This window comes from Chanos chanos, chromosome 11, assembly GCF_902362185.1.
Source record: "Chanos chanos chromosome 11, fChaCha1.1, whole genome shotgun sequence".
Lineage (NCBI taxonomy): Eukaryota > Metazoa > Chordata > Actinopteri > Gonorynchiformes > Chanidae > Chanos > Chanos chanos.
The window spans coordinates 20,549,066-20,562,620 of NC_044505.1; the positions used below are offsets into that span (position 1 = coordinate 20,549,066).

The 13,555-nt window shown below is 47.1% G+C and overlaps 1 protein-coding gene across 1 annotated transcript in view; it reads left to right on the forward strand.

Moving 5' to 3' along the window:
• Positions 1-1,335: 1,335 nt before the first annotated feature.
• The window catches only part of osbp (oxysterol binding protein), an 18,603-nt gene continuing 6,383 nt past the window's right edge, over positions 1,336-13,555 (forward strand). The window contains exons 1-15 of the mRNA XM_030787917.1: positions 1,336-1,394; positions 2,436-2,606; positions 4,431-4,639; positions 5,918-6,080; positions 6,498-6,609; positions 7,449-7,647; positions 8,712-8,826; positions 9,085-9,142; positions 9,339-9,506; positions 9,957-10,202; positions 10,591-10,711; positions 10,932-11,035; positions 11,173-11,268; positions 11,644-11,831; positions 12,596-12,846. Coding sequence (XP_030643777.1) covers positions 2,473-2,606; positions 4,431-4,639; positions 5,918-6,080; positions 6,498-6,609; positions 7,449-7,647; positions 8,712-8,826; positions 9,085-9,142; positions 9,339-9,506; positions 9,957-10,202; positions 10,591-10,711; positions 10,932-11,035; positions 11,173-11,268; positions 11,644-11,831; positions 12,596-12,846 — 2,164 coding nt within the window. The 5' untranslated portion in view covers positions 1,336-1,394; positions 2,436-2,472. The remainder of the gene's footprint in view (positions 1,395-2,435; positions 2,607-4,430; positions 4,640-5,917; positions 6,081-6,497; positions 6,610-7,448; positions 7,648-8,711; positions 8,827-9,084; positions 9,143-9,338; positions 9,507-9,956; positions 10,203-10,590; positions 10,712-10,931; positions 11,036-11,172; positions 11,269-11,643; positions 11,832-12,595; positions 12,847-13,555) is intronic.

Below are 13,555 nucleotides of genomic sequence, written 5' to 3' on the forward strand. Positions count from 1 at the left end.
CAAAATTATTGGAATAATTCTTTGATGTACAGCAGTCTTCACTTATCCTCTCCTGTCTTTTCTTCAACTATTGTGCACTAGTGTGCGAAGCCAACAAGCTATATGCACGTCGACTGCGATGTTAACCCCACAACCTTGGTAACAGAAGCCAAATATTCAAATGTACGTATGTCTCTTAAACTGAAACTGTATTTAAAGTTACCATTACAGATTAGAGACTGTTTTATAAATGTTTCCTCACGTCCCACTTAAATGTCAGCATCGCAGTTCTCTAGAAGAGACCTGATTTATTAGCCAATGTACACAATGAAAGTAATGGTAACACATGGCCGTGTAATTCCTTTGCTTTGTCGCATGTGATATTCTACAACAAATTGCATGGCTACACACATTAAATAGAACAATTTATCATTAACTGATGGAGCCAAAAATTTATCTTTGACATACAAATCTAAATTAGCAAGCTCTTGGGTAGTTCACTTTCTGATTAGGGTGAAGGTTTGGTGAACAATCCTTTAAAGAATTTTAACTGAGCTGGAAATGTTTTTAAACCTGATTAAGTACGCAGTGATCGAATGATTGCAATAACATGAATGGACAAACACTACCAGCTGTGAAATATCTTGATCTTACGCATTGGACACTTTGAGGTTTTGATTTGGAACCGTGGTGGTTTCCTGTGAACTTTGCGTTCACTCCGAATCTGGCATCTCGTGAGAGGTTTCTGCTAGGATACTGCGTTTTGGTCGGACAAGAGCGTTGAAATATTTTAAGCTAGATAAAACATCGAAATGTTTTTATATTGTAATAATTTTGAATTGTTTCAATTAAGTTAAACTCAGAATTTATACTATCAGATGGATTATTTACTAAGCTTTTAAAAAAATAATTAAATTATATAAATATATGCTCAGAAATTCTCTTGAACGATATGTACAACGATTAAGTTGTGATATATGATCTCACACACAACTTTTCTCACTGAATCGCTTTGATTAAACACATGAATACTGGAGAATTGTAAAATCTATTAATCCTGTTTTTTCGAACTGAGAGAGAAATAAAGAAAAGAAAAAATACAAACATTCCGATTCTTGAGATATGAGTGTGCTGTCTGAGTTCATGTAAAAACTCATTTAGTGATAGTTTTGGAACACTCGAGTGGATTCTTAGAAACCAAATCTACTGAAAAAATGCGGATCTCATTCCTATTTAAGAAAAAAATCGATAGTCAGCTGCTAGTTGAACAGCCGCACTTCAATCGCATGCGAACTAAGGAAGCTAACTTCCTTGTTTCGAGGGGATTGTGAGTCAGAGGTAAGTGGAGGTGGATAGCAAAAGGTTAACAACAACTCCTGAGTTACTTAAAATCTGGTGAAGTAACTACGGTTTCAGTAAGTATAGTTATATATATAGCTATACATTTCGACCGGAGTTGTCATTCAGATTGTGCGCTTGTATTGTGTCATTTAAAACGGGCACTGTGTGACAGTTGTGAAGGTTAGCCAATTTGCTAGTGGGGCAGTAGGCAGTTAGCTAATGGCATCGCTGGGTGGCATTTCAGCGTCACGTAGAAATTAACAACTGACAACGGTCGCTGTAAGATTAGGTTTGTATTTCTAATTTCATGCAATTAAATACTAGAAATTGTGCACCAGTACTAGCGAATGACAGTGTCTTTTTGTCCGTTACGTTGCCCAGGCGCAAGGGTTAGCCAACGGTACACGGGTGTCATTGCCAGAAACTCGGTCTTTCGTTGTACCATAGTACCATGTCTGTCATATATGTAGGCCAGAGACGCTTGCTAAAGTGTATTCCTAGAAACAAAGTTCAGCTATATATTGTTATTCACTGAGACTTCACTCGTTGTGGACTGACAATCTATTTGTTTTTTGTTAATGCGCCAATAAAAAGAAGTTGTTTTTGAAATGGTCAAATAGTTCTGAGAGAGTGCTGTGTAAGCCAGTGCTAAGTAGCTAACCTAGCCGAGTATGTACACGTAGACGAAACCCAGTTGGAACGCACATCAATAGCACTTGCATGGACCTGAACAATATTACTACATCGGTTTACCATGTATTATGTCTCGTAACGCAGATAATGTAGTCAGCTGAGGATGACTGGAAAAGCAGTGTGCGCTGTTTGATATTTGTTATCAGTATGGTATCAAACGTCGTTGTTAAATAAAGCACTACATTTAAAAAGCACCACGAAAGCTAACTACTTAGCGAAAAGGAGCAGCGGTTTGCTTGGAGACAAGTTTGCTCATTCAAAGATTACAAACCTGCAGCATTGGGCTATGACGAAACCTATTTATGCATTGGAAGATGTGTGCAGTATATAGCCAATGAAAACAAGTGCTCTTATTGGATGTTCTTGCTACTCGCACCCACTTAAATATTTGGTTTGTGCTTGTTTATTCATTATCATTTTAGGCCCCAATCACGCACTGTGAAGCCGCGGGCTGTCGTAATGTCAGAGCCCAAGGCGCCCACTCCGACACCGGGAGACACGTACAAAGGTTGGCTTTTCAAATGGACAAATTACATCAAAGGTTACCAACGACGATGGTTCGTCTTGAGCAACGGCCTGCTGTCATATTACAGGTAAGTTTCATTGAGCCAAGATAAGGTTGTTGGAGTGTCTATCATATCTAAATTATTTCATTTATGGACTGCTCTTTCACAACAGACTTATGTGGAAATGTACCTGATAATCGACTGTCTGTTATTGCTCAATGTCGAGACTGACCGCTAAGTTGCAAGTTGTATCTCACCAGACAGTTTTGAAGCTGAATAGATGTTTCCATAGAAACCTCTAATATCGGTTGATGTTAGTCTCTGCACATCTTGCGGTGTGGAAGCGGTCCTGTGAAAGATCGCTGACAGGATTTTTGTTTTGCAAACGTGTCGTCTTTTTGCTTGACAAACTCTAACGTCTTTCCAGTGTTGAAGACGTTTTCTTTGGATGAAAGAAGTTTGTGGTCAGTTTGGGAACCCTTTATGGGCTCTTTGTCTTTTTGATGTGTGTGTGTGTGTGTGTGTGTGTGTGTAGACAGAACACGCACAGTTTGTTGTATGTCCTTGCTCTTTTGTGCTGACACTGGTATCGGTCTATGCGAGGGAGTGTAACATGATTCCTGTTTGCTTAATGAGATTTTAGTCGAACGTACAAGTTCCAGTGGTGAGCCAGTTCCCATTGAATCCGAACAACTCTTGTCAATTATTAATGTTGTGTGTGTGTGTGGAGGGCGGTGCTTACGTTAAATGGAGAGGTTTGAACAGCAGTGCATTACAGTGTGATAAGATATTGGCCTCTAAACATTGCACATTCTTTTTGGAGTTCTCAACTTTTGTCATTAACTTTTTTTTTTTTTCTCTAGCTGTGTTGAGTTTACCTAGATGGAAAGTCACTCTCAATGACTCCCACGTACTGGGAGCAGTGGCAAACACGCTGGCTTCCTCATGAAGACGCCAGAGCAGATAGTTATGACGGGTCAAAAAGCAGTGAAGGACTCCAAAACTGATGACACAGCGTTTGAGGGCTGGTGTCTGAGGTTGTTTTTTTTTTTTGTTGTTTTTTTTTGGGGGGGGGGGGGGGGTCATGTGACTTGAGTTCCCATTCCTGTCCATGAAGAATCATGTGGTCAGATTGAGTACTCCCTTTAACATGTGTCGGAAATCTGCAAGTTAGCTCTGTAAGACTAATTCGGCACTTTTTTTCTCTCTGTTTGCCCTGCACAACACTCCGTTCGCAACTCTCTCGACATTAATGTGTTAAAAGGCAAACATTTGTTAGTCTTCTGCTTTGTCTATTGGTCTTCTCGTAGATTACAACAGGCTATTCAAGTCATCTTGTCTGTTGCTCTTTTCTTTGTTTTCTGTCTTTCTTTTTTTTCTAAACAACTTATAAAAGAGTTACTCTTTGTCAGCAAAAGACATGAAGTTTCCATCAGGTGTCTTGTTATCACAACATTATTGGTTCCTTCAGCCAGTGGGTAGAGTCCAAAGTGGTTGGAAGCAGTAGTGATGAGAGATGATTTTTACGCCAATGAAAAGCTAGAATGGTGTTCATTTCTACATAAAGAGTGCTTGTTTTAAATGGTTGATAGAGCTTTTATGCAAGGTCAGTAGATGGAACTGTTTGGGGCACTTTGTTGAGTGTAACCTTTCCATGCCGTAGGGCTTTTTGACAGATGCTATGCATGCAGAGTGGAGAACAGTGGGGCGTTTTTATCAACGTCACAGTCTTATGGGTTTTTGTGTCTTACCCCCCCCCCCCCCCACACACACACAATTCGCTTTCTCTCCACCTGTTTTTTTTTGTTTTGTTTGTTTGTTTGTTTTTTATTCATCCTCATCTATTTTCCTGTTACCCCTCCCTTGACCTTTGACTCTCTCTCTCTCTCTCTCTCTCTCTCTCTCTCTCAGGACCCAGGCAGAGATGGGCCACACATGCCGGGGCACCATAAACCTGGCCACAGCCAACATCGTGGTGGAGGACTCCTGTAACTTTGTCATCTCGAACGGCGGGGCTCAGACGTACCACCTGAAGGCCAGCACGGAGGTGGAGAGGCAGCGCTGGATCACCGCCCTGGAGCTGGCCAAGGCCAAAGCCGTCAGCATGCAGGCCGAGTCTGGTCAGTACCAAACGAACCTACCCCCCAGCCTTCTCGCGGCGGGACAGCGGCGAGTTCCAGAACCCAGCCCGAAGCTAAGCGCACGGTAGCCGCCGCCTGTAAGGGTCGCGGATCCAGACGTATCGGTGACACGGCTGGCTCCGCTGATCTCGAAAGGGGTCTGTTGAACGAGACTGATTCGTTTGAGATGTATTCCTTCCGCGAGTTTGTTTGAGTAGCAAAGTTGGAGAGTTTGGCGAGATTACGTTTTCAGGCAGAGCGAAATAGAAAACACGTCTGAAGAAACGTGCAGATTAAGGAGGCTGGGCCAAGAGTGTGTAAAAGCCGCATGTCTGGGAGGCACTCTAAAGCCTTGTGGTTTTGGCGGATTGGAAAGGATGGTACGAACAGCTCGAGCAGATAATGGATTCTGCCAGATGTTAGAGCATGTTGGGAAATATTGACTAACGTCGGTATAGCAACGGAACGTAACAAGAAAGAGATCACGGGCGCATCGTTTTGAATTCTCTGAAGAATAGCTGGTCGACGAAAAACCAAATCTCGAGCCTCGGACGTACGGAAAAGCGTCTCGAACCTCAGAACGTTCTGGAACAGCAGTTGGCTTTAAATGAGCAGCGCAGTTTTCAGGTTAACAGTTTGAGGTGCTAGAATCTAAATAGGTCAAAACAGTTATGGACCTTTTTTTTTGTTTGTTTTTTGGGTCGCCCCCCCTGGCCGCCTCAGTCTGTTCTCTTACCAACTGTATATTGTACATTGTGGACCTCTCCCCATCTCTACAACAGCTGTGATATTCACAGGCACAGTGGGATCCATTAGAGGGCTGTGGGAAAGTGCTGTGTCATGTATGAAAGTGGTGATGGGGGGTGTGTGTGTGTGTGTGTGTGTGTGTGTGTGTGGAGGGGGGGGGGGGGGGTTGCGTAAAAGAGGAGTGCTGTGTGTGGGGATTGGTTTAGGGAGTGGGCGTGAGCCGCTGCTGCGCTCACAGGAAATCTGAACTGAGCCTGAAAGGACCAGCGCAGCAAAGGTGTGGGGGAACTGCTAAGCAAACGGGCCGGCGCCGGATGTGTCCGCCCAGTCCGAGTCCTCGCTCCCTTTGATCGGGATGGATAGAATAACGGCTACAGTAACAGCTCTTGACCTTTCTGTACGTCCACTTGACTACACACTCACATATTCAATAACATTTTCTCTCTCTCTTTCTCTTTCTCTCTCTCTCTCTCTCTCTCTTTCTCTCTCTCTCTCTCTCTCTCTCTCTCGTCTCTTTCTCTCTCTCTGTAGATGAATCTGGGGATGAATGTCCTACCTCTCCTCCAGCCTCTGGACAGGGTGTAGGGGCGCGGAATTCGGAGGTGCAGTCCACCCTCCGTACGCTGGGCAGTAAAGTGGAAGATCTGAGCACGTGCAATGACCTCATCGCTAAGCACGGTTCCGCCCTCCAGAGGTCTGTAAACGGCAACCTCACTCCGTCGTCGCCCGTTATCGAGGCTAACATTTCAGCCGTTTTCCCGACGTTCAAGATGTTTTAACAGCTGAAAATCCAACATCTGATATGAATGTAGATTTCTCTTATTTTCCTTCTTTGTGTTCTGACATGTCACATGCAAGCCTAAGACTCTCAAACACTCTGAAGGGCTCTGTAGTAATATTGTGTGTTTGTAAACGGACAGGATTATTAAGATTCTGTGTACTGTTATGAGGCTTTAGGATGTAGTGTCGGTAGTTTTGAGAGACAGAAAAATGACTGTTGAGTAGACGGTGGTGTTCTCTTACAGTGAAGACAGATAAATGCATTGGTTATGCTGAAACCGGGTGCTGTGAGGGGCTTCATGGATGGATGTGCTTTGTTTTGTCTTTTTAGGTCTCTGTCTGAGTTGGAGGGTGTCCGGCTGGGCGGGGACACTAGTGACAAGATTCGGCAGGTTACGGAGAGAGCCACGTTGTTCCGCATCACCTCCAACGCAATGATCAACGTAAGGCAGAGAAGAAGAACGAGTTCACTCACTATTCTGGCATTCCAATTCCATCCCATTCTAAACGCACAGGCCGGCTCACTCTGGCATTCCAATTCCATCTCATTCTAAATGCACGGGCCGGCTCACTCTGGCATCCCAATTCCATCCCATTCTAAACGCACAGGCTGGCTCACTATGGCATTCCAATTCCATCCCATTCTAAACGCACGGGCCGGCTCACTCTGGCATTCCAATTCCATCCCATTCTAAACGCACAGGCCGGCTCACTATGGCATTCCAATTCCATCCCATTCTAAACGCACGGGCCGGCTCACTCTGGCATTCCAATTCCATCCCATTCTAAACGCACAGGCCGGCTCACTATGGCATTCCAAATTCCATCCCATTCTAAACGCACGGGCCGGCTCACTCTGGCACTCCAATTCCATCCCATTCTAAACGCACGGGCCGGCTCACTCTGGCACTCCAATTCCATCCCATTCTAAACGCACGGGCCGTCTTGCCTCTCTAACTCAATAATAACAATATAAACTTAGTTTAGTTTCTCAATGAGGCTCTGTGGTTAAGCCACGCATTAAACCCTTTACCAACGCTTCAACAACTTTCTTGTAACGTTTCTCACCACCCCGTGCTTTTTAGACCTCCCGGCTTCACCCGTAACGCTGTGCTAACGTTGGAGGAATGTTGTTGTGACGCTGTTGTAATGTGTGTGTGTGTGTGTGTGTGTGCGCGTGTGTGTGTGCGCGTGTGTGTGTGCGCGTGTGTGTGTGCGCGTGTGTGTGCGCGTGTGTGTGTGCGTGTGTGTGTGCGTGTGTGTGTGTGTGTGTGGGCGGCAGGCGTGTCGGGACTTCCTGGCCCTGGCGCAGGCCCACAGTAAGCGCTGGCAGAAGGCTCTGCAGGCGGAGCGGGAGCAGCGCGTGCGTCTGGAGGAGACCCTGGAGCAGCTCGCCAAACAGCACAACCACCTGGAGAGAGCCTTCAGAGGAGCCACCGTGCTCCCTGCCTCCCAGAGCAACGCCGCCCCCGACAGCAAGGGTGAGACGCTCCTCCCCTCAGCCGCACGGTCACGCCGCGGGGGGAGCCCTCACCGACATTCCTGTCCCTCGCGGTTTCGTGAGAGAAAACGAACTCCCACGTTTGGATGTTTGAGGAAAACGCTGATTCGCTGAGGGTGCAGACGGCACCGTGTCGGACTCGACCGGTGGCTGTGATTTGAGCTTGAGAATATGAATGCTCGTGTCACTGGGCGTCGCTTTCCAGGTCTTTCTGTGGCTTTACAGAAGTAAAACGATTGGGATTTCACAGTACCCTCACCACAACTAAACTGCCACATACTCACAGAAAGTTATAACGGTTGCCTGCCACAACTATGTACACATACATCTAAAGTGAGAGAGAGTCAGTATGCTACTCTACAGCCACACGCACACAGTCAAAATGAGTCAGTGTGCCACTATATTTCCACACAAACACATACAGAGTCAAAATGAGTCAGTGTGCCACTATATTTCCACACAAACACATACAGAGTGAAAATGAGTCAATTCAGTGCTATACTGCCACACTCATACAGAGTGAAAATGAGTCAATACAGCACTATACCGCCACACACACACACACACACACACAGAGTGAGTTAGTAAACAGTTTTATACTATTGTTGAATGTGCTGTTATCCATAAATGTTCACACAAGTGCACATGCTCAGCGACATTCATCAACAGGCCGGTTCTAAGCACCATATCAGTGTGCAGGGCTAGGCCAACATGGCCTTAACGTAAACAGAGAGATGCCACACTGTGAGTTCAGTTATATCACCACAGGCTGTCAGGATGAGTCAGTGCACATCATCACTGCTATCACCGCCTGCCGTAAACACATCACAAGAGTGAATGAGCACAGCCTGGTACAGGGATAAAGCGCTCAATAACAGAGGAGTGAAGTCCAACGGCTTTGCAGCTAGTCTGCAACGGCTGGCTCATCAAAAATGTGAAAGCCTCTGATACTGAATCAGTCTGTTTCTCTCTCTCTCTCTCTCTGTGTGTGTGTGTGTGTGTGTGTGTGTGTGTGTGTGTGTGCGCGCGCGCGCGCGCGATCAGGTTCTGTTCCGGGGAAAGGGGACGTCAGTGACGAGGACGATGAGAACGAGTTCTTCGACGCCATGGAGGACGTTCAGGAGTTCATCACCGTCCCGGCCGACCCCAAGTATCACAGGTCCTTAGCCCCGCCCCTTCCGTCCCTCTGTCGTTTATTTCCTCTCTCTCTGACCTCCCTCTCGCTCCGTTTTTTTTTACGTGCGTTCGTCTCATATCTGTGTGACTCGACCTAAGTGTGTTGCCTCTCTGCTTCTCCCCTCCCCTCCACTCCTGCTCCTCTCTCCTTCTCCTCCTCCTCCTCCTCTCCGCTCCCGTCTCCTCCTGTACTCTCACTCTGTCTGCTTTCTCTTTCTCTCTCTCTCCACTTTTCGCTCAGGAGGTCGGGCAGCAATGTCAGCGGTATCAGCAGCGAGATCGGAATGGATGACCAGTCGGTAAGTGTCTGTGTGTGTGTCTGTGAGTGTGTGTGTGTGTGTGTGTCTGTGAATAAATTTGTTTGAGATGCAGTAGGAAGAATTTCACACAAAAATGCCACTCAGAACTGTCTGCCTGTTCTTATTGACACCGACAGTTCTGAACATACATACATTCATTAATGTGTTCGTTCGTTCTCTCATTGGCCAATTTCAGCTTGACGAACAGTCTCTGGCGTCCAATCCGGAATCTCCCCAGTCACAAGAGATAGAGCCCGTGAGAAAGAGGCGGACCCGCATCCCAGACAAGCCCAACTATTCACTCAACCTCTGGAGCATCATGAAGAACTGTATTGGCAAAGAGCTGTCCAAAATCCCTATGCCTGTGAGTGTGTAGCTCTGCTTCTCTCCCTCTCCTCAGGCATCCTTATTTTGTCTCCTGTCTCCTCATCTGTGAATGCATTAGGAGACGTATTTATCAAGGTTAAGTCTCTCTCTCTCTCTCTCTCTGTGTATCACATCCTTCTCTCCTTTCTTCTGTCTTTTTTTTTTTTCCGCGCCTACTTCCATTGCTTACACTGACGTCTCCTCTTTCTCTCTCTCTCTCTCTCTCTCTCTCTCTCTCTCTCTATCTCTGTCTCTCCCGCTCCATCTGTAAATCATTTCTCTCTTACTTTCCTTTCCTCTCTCTTTCTCTCTTTTTTTTCCTACGTGCCCTTTTTATGGCTCTCTCTGACATGTCTCCTCTCTCTCTCTCCCTCTCTCTCTCTCTCTCTCCCTCCCTCTCTCTCTCTCTCTCTCTCTCTCTTTCCGTCTGTCTCCGCCTCTTTTCCAGGTGAACTTCAACGAGCCCCTGTCCATGCTGCAGCGCCTGTCTGAGGATCTGGAGTACTCCGACCTGCTGGACAAAGCGGCCAAGTGCCAGAGCTCTCTGGAGCAGCTGTGTTACGTGGCGGCGTTCACCGTCTCCTCCTACTCCACCACGGTCCACCGCACAGGAAAACCCTTCAACCCGCTGCTGGGGGAGACCTTCGAACTGGACCGCCTGAGAGAGAGCGGCTACAGGTCCCTCTGCGAGCAGGTGAGGGGGCGGGGAAAAGGCAGAGAGCGGGATGGATGGACGGATGGACGGAAGGATGTAGAAAGGAGGAGGGCAGGATGGACAGAATGAGAGAGAGGGAAGGGGGGAGATTATGAGAAGAGAGAAGGGGGATGATGATGATGATTGGTTGGAAGAAAGGGACAGGAAGTGAATGAGTGAGTGAGTGAGTGAGGAGAATAGTGAGTTGAGGATGAGTGAAAACAAATTTTGGGGGGGGTAGGGGTGGGAGTGATGGTTGCTATGTTATGTTTTGTGTCCATTATGTGTGTAGGCGTGTGTGTGTGTGTGTGTGTGTGTGTGTGTGTGTGAGAGACAGAGAGAGAGAGAAATGTTTTTCCTCAATTTTGTCCCTCTTCTCTGGCCGTAGGTGAGCCATCACCCCCCAGCGGCAGCCCACCACGCTATCTCTGAACGCGGCTGGACCCTGAGACAGGAGATCGCCCTGGCCAGCAAGTTCAGGGGCAAATACCTCTCCATCATGCCTCTCGGTACGTCTCCACAACCAGACGTGTTCACTCGAGTTTCCCAACGCTCGTGTGGACCGCACCACTCTACGCAACGCTACAGAGAGAATCACTTTCGCTTTTCGCTCAGTCACCTGTGTGGGATGTGTGTGTGTGTGTGTGTGTGTGTGTGTGTGTGTTATCTGACTTTGATCTGAGAGTTTCTGTTTGTCGTGTACTGACTCTTGTCTTGGCGTGTCATTAGGGTCGATTCACTGTATATTTGAGAAGAGCGGTAATCATTACTCCTGGAAGAAGGTCACCACCACAGTTCACAACATCATCGTGGGAAAACTGTGGATTGACCAGGTAAAAAAAACAACCACACCCCCCCCCCAGTTTGCTTTTTCTCCCATCTACACTTAGTTTTTGACGTGGTGGTTTTTAGTTTGAAAGAACTGTCTGTGACGTGTTTGTGTGTTTGTTTTTGTTTCTTTGCTGGTCAGTCTGGAGAGATTGACGTGGTGAACCATAAGACAGGCGATCGCTGCCACCTTAAGTTTGCCCCTTACAGCTACTTCTCCAGAGACGTGGCCAGAAAGGTCTGTGTCCCAGCCCCTCTGCTCCTATGGCCTCGGCCCACATTTCACTGACATACAAGCCCTCTCTGTTTCCCCCCTCATCTCTAACTCTTCTGTTTTTTCTTCTGTTTGCCCCCCCCTCCCCCTGGTTATCTGACCTCACTGTCTTTCTCCGATCTCTCGCCTTCCCTTTCATCATTCTTCCTACATACTCTGCTGTGCACTCTTGCTCTCTGTCTCTCTCTCTCTCTCTCTATGTGTCTCTCTTTCTCCCTCTCTCTCTCTCTCCTTCTCTCTATCTCTCTCTGTCTCTGTCTCTGTCTCCCTGTCTCTCTTTCTCTCTTTCTCTCTCTCTCTGTCTCTGTCTCTGTCTGTCTGTGTGTGTGTGTGGTGCAGGTGACGGGGGTGGTGACGGATAAGGAGGGGAAGGCACACTACGTGTTGTCGGGGACGTGGGATGAGAAGATGGAGTGCTCCCGTGTCATGCAGAGCAGCAGAGGAGGAGAGAACGGAACGGAGGGAAGACAAAAAACCGTTTATCAAACACTCAAAGCCCGGGAACTGTGGAGGAAAACCCCGCTGCCGTAAGTCTGTCTGTCTCTGTAATCATTCATGCATTCATTTACGCAGTTCTCTTTCACACTCAGAATTCACTCAAAACTTCTCTCTCTGTCTGTGTATCACTCACTCACAACTTCTCTCTCTCTCTGTCTATCACTCACTCGTTCACTCAGAACTTCTCTCTCTCTGTCTGTCTATCACTCACTCGTTCACTCAGAACTTCTCTCTCTGTCTGTCCATCACTCACTCGTTCACTCAGAACTTCTCTCTCTCTGTCTGTCTATCACTCACTCGTTCACTCAGAACTTCTCTCTCTCTGTCTGTCTATCACTCACTCGTTCACTCAGAACTTCTCTCTCTCTGTCTGTCTATCACTCACTTGTTCACTCAGAACTTCTCTCTCGCTCACTCATTCAGTTCTCTCCCTCCCTCCTTCACTCAAACTTCATCTCTCTCTCTCTCTCTCTCTCTCTCTCTCTCTCTCATTCTCTTCTCTCTCATTCACTAATTCTCTCTGTCTGTGTGTGTCCCTCTTGCTCACTTGTGCGGTAATAACACTGAAATGTCAGTTGAAATGTGTAGCACTTTACGTGGTCCCTGTAAAACTGTAACATCATAGCTTTGTTATATCGCTTCCTATAGAGCAGCTCTCTGACCTCATCACTGTGCGTATGTATTTATATATGCACGCATTCGTCTGTGCTTATTTATCGTGTTTGACTTCGTACTCGCGTGGCGTCTCGTGGGGCCGTGTGGCTGAATGTGACACCGTGTGTCTTTCTCACAGGGAGGGTGCCGAGACCATGTACTACTTCTCCTCTCTGGCCCTGACCCTCAACGAGCCGGAGGAGGGCGTGGCACCCACTGACAGCAGGCTGAGGCCGGACCAGAGGCTGATGGAGCAGGGCCGCTGGGAGGAGGCCAACGCCGAAAAACAGAGACTAGAGGAGAAACAGCGCAGCGTCCGCCGCGAGAGGGAGAGAGAAGCCGCCCGCACCGCCAACTCCACAGAGGAGGGTAAGACAGAGTCAGAGGAGGGTAAGACAGAGAGATGGAAAGACAGCCCTCAGGACAGGGCAAAGGTCTGGAGAGAGAGAGACAGGCAGGGCCAGATAGCAGGAGACGTAAGACGTTTTTGGTGAATACAGACAAGGAAGAGGTTAAATCGGTTTTCCCAGCCAGCATCCGTCTGTCTGTCTGTCTGTCTGTCTGTCTCCTTTGCTGTGCATCATTGTGTCTCTGTCTTCTCCGTAGTTGCTCTGTCTCTCTCTCTTTGTTGAGCTGTCTCAGTTACTCTTGTCTGTCTCTGTGTCCGTCTCTCCCTCAAGCCATCATTGAGGACTCCACAACTGACTCGCCTCTGAAAAGCAAGTACTTTTCTCTCTCTCTCTCTCTCTCTCTCTCTCTTTCTCCCTCTCTTTCTCTCTCTCTCTCTTTCTCCCTCTCTTTCTCTCTCTCTCTCTCTCTCTCTCTCTCTCTCTCTCTCTCTTTCTGTGTTTTTCTGTCCTACATTTTTCTCCTTCTCCATATCACACTCTCAAACACTCACTCTGTCTCACACTCAGACACACAATATCTCAGACACAAAGACACACACATAACTGTTTGGGCTGAAGTAAAGGTAAGTGTGTGTGTGTGTGTGTGTGTGTGAGAGAGAGACGGTTCCATGTGTCTTTCGCATCTTCCCTTCCCTGTGGAAGTTTCATTGTTTTTGTTGTTTTGTTTTGTTTTTTTTCCATCTTTCCTT